The sequence below is a fragment of the Gymnoscopelus braueri genome (assembly GCF_963280865.1).
Source record: "Gymnoscopelus braueri genome assembly, chromosome: 12".
Classification (NCBI taxonomy): Eukaryota; Metazoa; Chordata; class Actinopteri; order Myctophiformes; family Myctophidae; genus Gymnoscopelus; species Gymnoscopelus braueri.
The window spans coordinates 33,355,675-33,365,662 of NC_137614.1; the positions used below are offsets into that span (position 1 = coordinate 33,355,675).

The window sequence follows — 9,988 nt, forward strand, 5'->3', positions numbered from 1 at the left end:
GAACATAGACGACAGATGGTACAATTGGTATTGCATAACTGGAGGGGCATCAATTCCCAACTGGCATCATTCCCAATGGATATCGACCTAGTTCTTTAATAATAATATCCATTTAACAGGAAGGAACCCCAAAATAGGTGGCTGGTATAGTAAAGAAAAGTACTTCTTCTGGGTAGAGCACAGTTACTCGTCTGTGAGGTCCTGAACAAAAAGGAACTCTGAGCGGCTCAGTCCCACCTCTCTCAGCTTGGGGGGGTTGGGCTGCTCCTCAGTGGGAAGGCAGGGCAACACTCGGCGAGGGAAGTTTGTCACTATCTGAAACCGTTCTGGGGTTTCTTTCAAAGAGAAGAGGTAGTCATATATTACCGTCAGAGACTGCCCAAAGAGGAATCGTCTCTCCACACGTGTGTCATTGGGCAGCTTAAACCCTATTTTGATACTTTCTGGATGATCTGCAGGAGGCTCCGGAGGAAGACACTCTGACTTCCTCTCTTTCTGTTCCTCAAGTGTCCATCGCCTAGTCTCCTCAGCCAGAGCACTCTGTCGCACCTTCTCTACCTCTTGCAGTTTCTGCTCCTCTTCCTCCCTCTTCCTTCGGTTCTTCTCCTGGTCGGCATGCAGAGACGCCAGGTATGCTTCATCTTGCTCCTGCCTCAACACTTGCGCCTGGTTCCTCTCCTCTCGTTCCAGACGCTCTGACGTCACGTATGTTTGGTTGGCCTCCATGATGATGGTGAGCTGTTTGATGAGGTCCTCTGGCTGAATGAGGCCCTCCAGCCTGCCCACCACAGTCATCCTACGTTCCTTCTGCACAACCATGGCAAGAAAAGGGAAGGAATGGTTCTCTTGCAGGTCCTTGGACACTGTGACCCCCTCTGGCCTGCTTGCGGAGCACGCCCAAACAAGCATTTCCTGGTTGAGGAAGTTTATGACTTCTTCTGCACATAATGTGAAGCGGCAGAACTCATCCGTGTCTTGGTTATTCTCGCCATGAAGGTAAACTAATAGGAAGCGTTGGTCACGTTTGGCATCGTTCAGCGCCTCGCTGTATGTTCCCTGGTAAAATATTGGGTGTGACCGACCGTACTTCTCCTCAAAGAATTGAATAAAGGATACATCGTCCCCAACGGGATATGTGACAGGGCGTCTGATGTACCGCAAGGCGAACCTGAATATGTCCAGAAGTGTGTAAGTTGTAAATCTAAAAGGTAGTGCTATGAAGTAGTAACTCCATCCTAGTAAACCCCTGGGTTGTGGTGTTGAGAATCTGCATCCCAGAAATCCCCTGGGTTGTGGCCTTGCGATGATGTAACTATACATTCCATGCTGTGCTGTGTAGACCTGTAATGGCCTGGAGGCTGGCGGATTAGGCACAATGGGGACCCCCTCCTGTTCATTCAGTCTGTCTTGTACTGCAGCCTCTATGTTCCAATTGTGCTGTTCTAATGTACAACGACATTGGTCTGTGTCCTCCAAACCCATCATGTCCTGAAATTGGAGGAGTTTTTCGGTCTGCTCCTGGGTTAATTCTTGCTCCATTGGCTCCTCCATCGTCCTGGGCAGTCGCTTAGCAAGGCTGAACCCTAGCACCTCTGTCAGCTACTTTTATAGTAGCAGTGATGTCACAATTAGATGTTTCGACCTAACATTGTGATTGGCTGAGATGCTATGTTTCCAAATACAGACCTCAGAGTACACCTTGTTTAACCTGTATCCTAGCAACAGCCGCCGCTGACTGTCATAAGCTTTGTCTCAAATGCAAAATGCGGCTGCGGTCCCCAGCCAGAAATTAACATTCTGTTGTACACCTTGAATATAAGTTGACTATGACTAAAGGAAGTGATGTGCCCGGTGCCGAGTCTGTAGAATAGGCGGTTGTCCAGAACAGCCGATCCGACCAATACGCTCATAGGCATATATGGAGAACTGGTTGTCCAGAACCACCGATCCAACCGCTATGCCCATATATTCGCATGCCCATATATGGGACCGACCAACTTCAAACTCGGCATGCATATTGCCGAGGACCTGAGGGTGTGTTGTGCCAAGTGGTAAATCCCCATGCATGGAGTACGCTGATGTCATCAATATAATCGTAGACTGGTCTAGACTCCATATATGGGCATTCCTGTCACTGAACTCCATATATGGGCATAAGAGGGACACACATCCTATATTACTTAAAATTGGCTTAAGGGTGGACCGGCCGGGCGGGCAGCCCACAAAAGGGGAATGCCCATATGTGGAGGAATGCCCAAAAGGGGAATGCCCATATATCTCCATATATGGGCAAAAGAAATTGCCCTTGGCAGATTAGGTCTGGCCCCTCTTAATAGAGATTTGATTTCTCTCCCTCCAAAGTTGTGAGGGACCAATCAGGGCCCAGTATGCAAATATGGGGCGGGTTTATCACCAGAGGCATTTTTTATTTGCCCTTCCGAAATGCAGGTTCCACACAGAGATTCAAGACTAATATCTACGCAGAGATATTACCTTTTTTCTATCGATCAGGCACCCCATGGAGACTTGAATTCATGGATAGTTTTCAGTTTTTGTCGCATTACTAAGAAAATCATTTGATGACCAGCTCAGTTCTGGAAGGAGATACAAAGGAGACTCTTTTGTGTCTCCTACCGGAACCGCTGCCGGTCATCAAATTATTGGCTTAGGAATGTGACAAAAACACAAATATATCCATGAATTTAAGTCTCCATGGGATGACTAAACGATAGGAAAAAAGTCATTTTGGGGGTGAACTATCCCTTTAACAAAAGTGTTCCATAATGAGAAGTCTTGAGAAGAGACATCATCACAGTCTGCATGGTAGGCTGTTTATTATGCTCAGCCAGGCCAAAGGCAGTTTTCACCAGTTTTTTTGTTTGTTTGTCCGGTGCTAATCTCAGAAGCACGGGCTGTCATATGCTCCCATGTTTAATTTTTTTTGAAAATATTTAACTTTAATTCTATGACGGAAGTCAGTGGCGGCGGTATTGGTCTGAAACTTCGCACAAATATGGAGTCATAAGTCATAGGTATGTCAAAGGTGATTGACGACACACAGGCCTGGGTAGACCACCAAACTATGCTTTTCCCCTCATGATGTTGCATTTCAAATCAGGGACAACTTCTCTCATTTCATGGGAGCTACTTGAGTTTAGTTACAGTTAACAGCTGATGCAGGACTACTGAGAAAAAACATACATGGACATAGAAGATTTAGACAGACAAATCATGGTTTAATATTGAAGTTATGATTACCACTTTTATTTAGGGCAATTCAATTCCAAGAATTAAAAGAGCTAGCTTGGAGATGCGTAAGCGTGAGGTGGGGATGGGCGTGCCAAACTTTTTGCACTATTTTGGGCAGCTAATATGTCCAAACTGAACTATTGGCTTTCCATGCATGAGACTGGTCAGGGACCATTTACAACGCTGCTGGCTCGTAGGCTGATACTTCAGCAGTGGAAGTCGGGGAAACCTCCCTCGTTCAAACAGTGGGTCAAAGAGGTACTCTCTGTCTCTATGATACCTCTAGAGAAATTGAGGTACAATCGCAGTGGCTCTAAAGATACATTAAAACTTGGACCCCTTTCATAGATGTTGTTGAAAGCATACCTTTCACTTGAATCCACACTCCCTTAATGGTGGAATAGGTCAAGAGTTGTTAATGTAACTTAACCTGAAAAGTACAATACATTCTGATGAACATCATACTGTTAGGTTTGTCTGTCTGTTTGTCTGTTTTTTTTTATTTATTTATTTTTACTATTTGTCCATTTACTTTTGTTGTTGTTGTCTTTACTGTTTTTTGTCTTGTCATGACATTGATGGGGGTGGGAGGGTGGGGGGTTGGGGAAATAAGATATCGGATACAGTACAATGTACATGTATGTGTATTGTCTGTTACACAAGGAATATAAAAATAGTGTTCTCTTTTATGAATGACATTGTAAAATATAGTGCGATGCATAATGTGTGGGTGATGTGAGGTCCAATCTTACATTCAATGGGTTGCAGGTAGCAGAGGTGTCTATGATATAGTTGTAGGGTATATTAAGCACATATTGCCAGGGTTTGGCTTTATTTTTCATCAACATGCATGTTGTCTGTTTCTACAATTAAGCCATCCCATAGTGCCCTCTAGCGGATTTCTTTACATCATTGTTTGTGAAAAGAAAGAGTTGGAACACATAACCACGGTGAGGCAACTTCAGTGGAAGGGGCAGGGTGAATTAAGGATATAATGTATTACCCTAGTATTAAATAGTAAATAGGCCAAATTAACTTTCAACCTGGTGTCCCTATTTTGGGCACGCTTGACATGTGTGAGCTTGGAGGTCAGTTATTTTTTAGCCAAAGTATAAAATAGGGCTTTGCCTTAGGTGGTTGACACATTAAGCTGTGCCCAGGTAGGTGACCACATTAATGCTACATCCCTGGTTTATGTATAGGATAAAGGGTGGAGAAATAACACTTCCAAAGAAGAATGTTATTGGTTATGCAATCCCGACCAATATCTGTAGGATCATGTCTTCCATTACATGTTTAACGGAAATGACTTAGTCCCCCCCAAATCAATCAAAACTCTAACTATTTACCCGTTATTATTCCTCTACCAGCCATTTCTTATTTCCCAATAAACTGCACAAATTATCAGACGATATCTTTAATTTAACATATTTACATAATCCAACACATTTCTTTTCCCCAGTTTAGGTCAGGTTGAAAAGATCTTCTTTGCTCAAGGAAGTTCACATTTTCATAAACTATTTCAAGTACAATCATACCAGAATACAGGTACTGTAAAATCAGCAAAAACTGATTAATAAATCAGAATAAATTAACATTTTACTTAAGGCACACTCAGTAGTAAACAAACACCAAATAAATTGATCAGATGAAGCCCTTCAAACGCAATATGGACAAAAGTGAAGCTGTATACAAGAATGTAGAACATATCACACTGACAGCTTGATGTTTTAAGTGGATTATTTGCAGCTCGTGGAGGATACACAAAGCAAAAACAAAACAATTAACTGCTATAATAGAAAAAGCAGAATTAAAGTAAATTCCAAGTTAACACAAGTTAATTAAATAATTACCATCCGGAAAAATCAGCTTGTTATTTCTGTTCTGCTCAAGAATCATTTATAGTTTGTTTAAAGAACATCAACAAAAAAGAAAATATACAAGTTGGTCACACAGAATTACAATGCATACGTGTATACGTATGTGTCGTGTTTTACTTTTAGATTGGCAAGTGTGGATGGGAGAAGCCATTATGTGGCCAAAATAAACGCAACTTGATTTGGGAGCATATCTACGTTTCCAGGGTCCCCTATAAACCTAATCCCAACGGTACCCTGGGAACATAGGAATGACCCCCTTGACTCACGTCAGCAAGATTTGAAACACAGACACAGGGTGTTGTTTAGACATGCAAGTATGGAAAATTAGTAGAGCAAATTTTGAAATAAATGTGAAAATTAATTAAGAAGTTAATTGATTTTGACCACCACTCCTACAGCATCATGACTTCAGCGTTTGTAGAAGTTGAGATCCCTTACTAAAGGGAGGCCGGTAACTTGCAGGAAGAACAACTTCCGTTATACAAGCATCAACAGAACGTGCTCTGTTTTATACACTAAACATTCTCACTCATAGAAAGTCCCTCCATTTTGAGCTGAGCAGGTTAAGAGTGCAAAGACATCTGTCTATCCAGACTGGGCAAGACTCCTTCAAACAGTGGGGTCGTCCTGTCAAAATGGAGAGGTAATGTGAGCACTGGTGACAGGGCAGACAGCTGTGCTGTAACAGTGTCATCTACATTGAGCCCCCTCATGCTAAATTGTCACCCATGAGCTCAAAGCGTAAAACCAACCAATCGTGCCAACAGCACAAACTTAATTTTTGTGCAGCAATCCTGCTGTTATTTTGCACCTGGTGTCATGGCTGCCTTCTTAAGGAGTGGCTTCTTCACCTGTGATGGTCACCTGGTAAAGTCAGAGGCGGAGGGTTAGAACAGGACAGCAGCAGCTATGATGGCTATGTAGATTCCCACGGGAAGGAACAAAACCCATTACAGATAGGATAATGCACACAGATGTCCTAGATATTAGCAAATGGTCAGTTTATAATTTGTGAGGTATAGATGAATTTGTTAGGTCGACAGAAAAGAGGCAAAGCCGTCCTTTAGATTTCTCCTTAATTTAATCAAGAGTGAATTAATCAATATAAAACATCATCAAAAACACAAAAACTGGGGTTAGAGTGGCAAGAGATTTAAGGAAAGGTTAGCACACAGTCCAAGCTCATCGCAAGTAAACAATTAGCCTACAGCAGATATGGTTCTCCCAAGTGTTCTGCATATTACCACCATCACCGTATTTTTAAGAAATCTAGGGAAAAGTAGCATGTTTACAATACATAAAGTAGACAGGAAGCAATGTGTGTTTGTACATTCTGGGCATGGCAGTTGGCAGCACCGCTTGATGAGGTTACTTTGATCCAGGTTACTCAATGAATTTTGAAAGACATTTTTACAAGGTGTGTAGAGCCATAATACAATTGTCAACAGTGCTGTAAATGGCGAATTGTGGTCGAATAGGACAGTGGATGTCATTGCAAGGTGCCATAAACACTCACTGAAAAACAAACGAGGAAGAAATATTTGTTCACAAAACCCTTATAACTTTGATACTTGAAGGCACCAGGAAAAGTTAAACTGTGTATCAACTAAACAGTTACAAAACACAAAATGGCCTCCCGATTTATACAAGAGGCTTACCGGGGGAAAACATGAGCTATTTTTTGTCACTTGGATCGTCAAATAGTATGCTATGCTATACTATACATATTCTGAAATACACAAAGTGCAATGTAAGCAGATGTCTCGCTAGCCTAACCATCACAGCTTCATCATTTAGGACTAATTGTAATTGGGCCAGTGAACAAACACGATGGAAGCAAAATTTTGTGATTTGCAATCTTGAATATCTTCTACTGTTGGATGTAAATTGAATTCTTACATATGACAACACTGTGAAAAAGATTGTGCCTTACTCACAAATTTGAATGAGAATTCACTTTCACACACGCACCTACTTCATCCAGTTTTGAAAAGAAAAGAAAAGCGCAAAAGTGTGCACACAGTAAAATACTCTGTTAATTTATCCATTTGTGACTCTGAGAGAATTTGGTTACATTTGTACACTCTCAGAGTTAAATTAACAGAGACTTTTTCTGTGCACCCAATCAGGCCAACCACTCCAAACAGGGCCCACAGATAATGGAGAAGAAAATGTCCACATCCAGAGAGAGGAGACAAACTCAAACCCCAGAAATCAACACACACCAAGAAAGGACCGATAGAGAAATGGAAAATCGTTGCCACCACACACAAAAGTCAAAAACCAAAGCACATAAGGTTCATTTCGCGTGTTTTTAATTCCAGTTCAAAGTATTGGGTTTGTCTGTGTGTGTTTTATACCTTGCTCCTGAAGAGGGGTTTTGCACCGGGGCCACAGTACTCATTATAGATGAGCTTGAACAGGAACAGGTGGAAAAGGGTGATGAGTGAGGCCACGCTGAACCAGAAGAGGAAGGGCAGACCTGGGTACCTGTTTGCCATGTGCTCCTCATGTGCCAGGATGGCTTTGAGGTGCAGCGTGTGGCGCAGGTCCTGCAGGTGACGCAGATCCGTGGAGATGTAAAGAAGCGGCGTGATTGGCTGCGTCACCATCACAGGGAAGGTGTGGCCTTTCACCTCGGACGTCAGCTCCACCGGCTCGTTGAGGCAGCCCGCCTCGCAGGCGTAAAGCTTCACGGGCTGCTCCTGTGGTTTGACCGACACGTGGAGGAACGGCTTCCCCTCCGCGTCCAGCAGCACCGCCAGGTTGATCAGGTCCTGGTTGTAGTGGATTCCCCTCAGCGCGTAGCTGTTGTGCAGCACGTCCGGGTCGGCCTGGAACTGAAGGTGGTTCTCTGTGAACTGGAGCCCACCGAAGCTGAGTGTCATGCCCTGCATCACGCCGTGCGCTCCGGCAGCTACCAGTACCTTGCATCCTCTCTTCTGGAGCGTCAGAGTCCACAGTGTGACGAGCTGGAGAATCTGGGCAGCACTGCTGATGCGCTCGGGCCACAGGTTCTCTGCGTGCATGGTGGCATGCCCGCTGAAGCAGTGGTCGGCGTAGTTGAGGCTCGACTCCAGGCGTGCGCGCTCTTCGCTGCCCAACCTCCGGTCTAGCAACGGTGCCGTGGACGAGGAGAGGATGTAGTAAAGTGTGGTGTTCACCGTGTGGCTTGACGGTGTGTGGGAGTCTGTGATTTTCCTCATCTCCACACCTGTAATACACAAAAAGGAAACCATGACGGATGTAGATTCCAAAGAGCCTGTATCAGAGCCGTGCTCGATTATTTTCACCTGAAGCGAAAACATTGTAGAGCAAGCTCTCTTTTTCAAGGACGCCCTGATCACAGCATGTAAAACAAGTACAATTATAAAATGAATACAAAACATTTAAAAAACACATGTATTGCTATGAAGAATTTGGTGCTTGTTGAACAACTCACCGGAGATGAAGAGGTCCATCCAAGCTTGTTGGTGATCCTCAACCAGGTCATCTACACTGGCCCTCAGCAGCTCCCCAAGCTCCTTCTTGGCTCCATCTCGGAGCCTAGTGAAGGTCTCCTCCAGCTTGGAGGACTCAATGGGCTCTGATGTCCACACCACTGACAGAACGTTATTGGCGTAGTCAGACTTGGCTGATACCAGGATCCTGCTGCTCAGCCTTTTTGTGGCCACAACCACCAGCACGATATGGTTCTTCTCCACAAGCACTCTCCCAGAGGACAGCACAAACTCATTGTCCTCCACTTTCTCCACGCTGGAGGAGAACTTACTCCCAAAAGAGGGCGCCTCAGAGGACACCTCCAGCGTGGCCGTCCTGTCGGATGGGTTGCTGATGTGGATTCGCTGAAGGTAAACATTAGGCCGGCTGCGGTGTGCTATGAATTCCTCCCTGATGCTCACACAGTCCCGTGCTGTCTGTGAGGTGGCTGGCAAGATGCATCGCACTGAGAGTACGGACCCTTTCCGGAACCACAACATGGTAGCGTGGGCCTCCGCTCGCGTCCCCGGCAAGTGGATGCCCACAATCGGGGAGTATTCAGTCTGATGGACTGGAGCTGAACCCGGTTGGGAAGAAGAAGCCACCCATAATTTGTTCGAGTCAATGTCAACCAGGATATGGCCATTGCCTGACACGAAAGGCGTGTCAACTTTATCCTGAGGCGTGCTGTAGATTCCCTCTCCTCTGTCGACAAGCGACTTCCACCTGTGGATTTCAGTCTGAAGGCATTGGCCAGCAACTCCCCCCGACTTGTTTGAGCCACTGAAGAACCTCAACCCACTGTCTGCACCCAGGTACCAGTAGAAAATAAGGAAGATTAACAGTCCGATGAGCAGTCGTCTTGCCCAACTGCTCGACAGCAAACCTGGCAGACCCTTTAGTCTTTGCTGGAGCCACATTGTGGATTCAAGTGATGCAGCTGAACGCGAAATTCAGTTTGCAATCAAACGAACAAGCTGATCGGTGCTTTGAGTTTGTATTGACCCAGCTATGGCAGCCAGGTAGGGACCTCAGACCTGGGTCATTGTTTCGACAGCAAATGATTGATGGAAGCTGACAAACTGGATTAGCTATCCGGGCTAACACCGCAACTAGCGATAGGAACTAAATATATGGAAACTTTGCCCTAGTTTCTCACATCGTTACTATCATTAGGTTATTATCATTCATTATGCAGGTCATCAGACGTTTGTCGAAGCCGGTCGTTACATTTCATGTCATTCTGAGGTGTGTCTAGTCCTCGGAAAAATCACTTGTTTGCAAACAGCTCTCCGTCGTTGACACTTCTGGGTTTACAAAAAAAAACTGCCGTAAAGCTTTGCGTAATGAACGCACAACCGGAACTGTCGTGGTGGTGT

The 9,988-nt window shown here is 44.6% G+C and overlaps 2 protein-coding genes across 3 annotated transcripts; both read right to left on the minus strand.

The window, feature by feature from the left end:
• Positions 1–183: 183 nt before the first annotated feature.
• On the minus strand, positions 184–1,551 carry LOC308096802 (FAS-associated factor 2-like; the record flags this gene model as incomplete). The annotated part of the gene is made up of 1 exon (XM_080444269.1): positions 184–1,551. One exon carries the CDS (start codon positions 1,549–1,551, stop codon positions 184–186), a length of 1,368 nt encoding a protein of 455 aa, XP_080300395.1.
• A 3,279-nt stretch (positions 1,552–4,830) lies between these two features.
• On the minus strand, positions 4,831–9,914 carry kiaa2013 (KIAA2013 ortholog). 2 transcript variants are annotated; one of them, XM_080444429.1, is made up of 4 exons: positions 8,572–9,914; positions 7,490–8,343; positions 5,941–5,993; positions 4,831–5,756 (listed from the first exon to the last, which is right to left on the minus strand). In XM_080444429.1, the coding sequence occupies exons 1-3, from the start codon at positions 9,527–9,529 to the stop codon at positions 5,961–5,963; spliced, it is 1,845 nt and encodes a 614-aa protein (XP_080300555.1). In that variant the 5' UTR covers positions 9,530–9,914; the 3' UTR covers positions 4,831–5,756; positions 5,941–5,960. The 2 variants fall into 2 exon arrangements, with proteins under 2 accessions (XP_080300555.1, XP_080300554.1); XM_080444428.1 differs by having other exon boundaries at positions 4,831–5,993.
• Between the last annotated feature and the right edge of the window lie 74 nt (positions 9,915–9,988).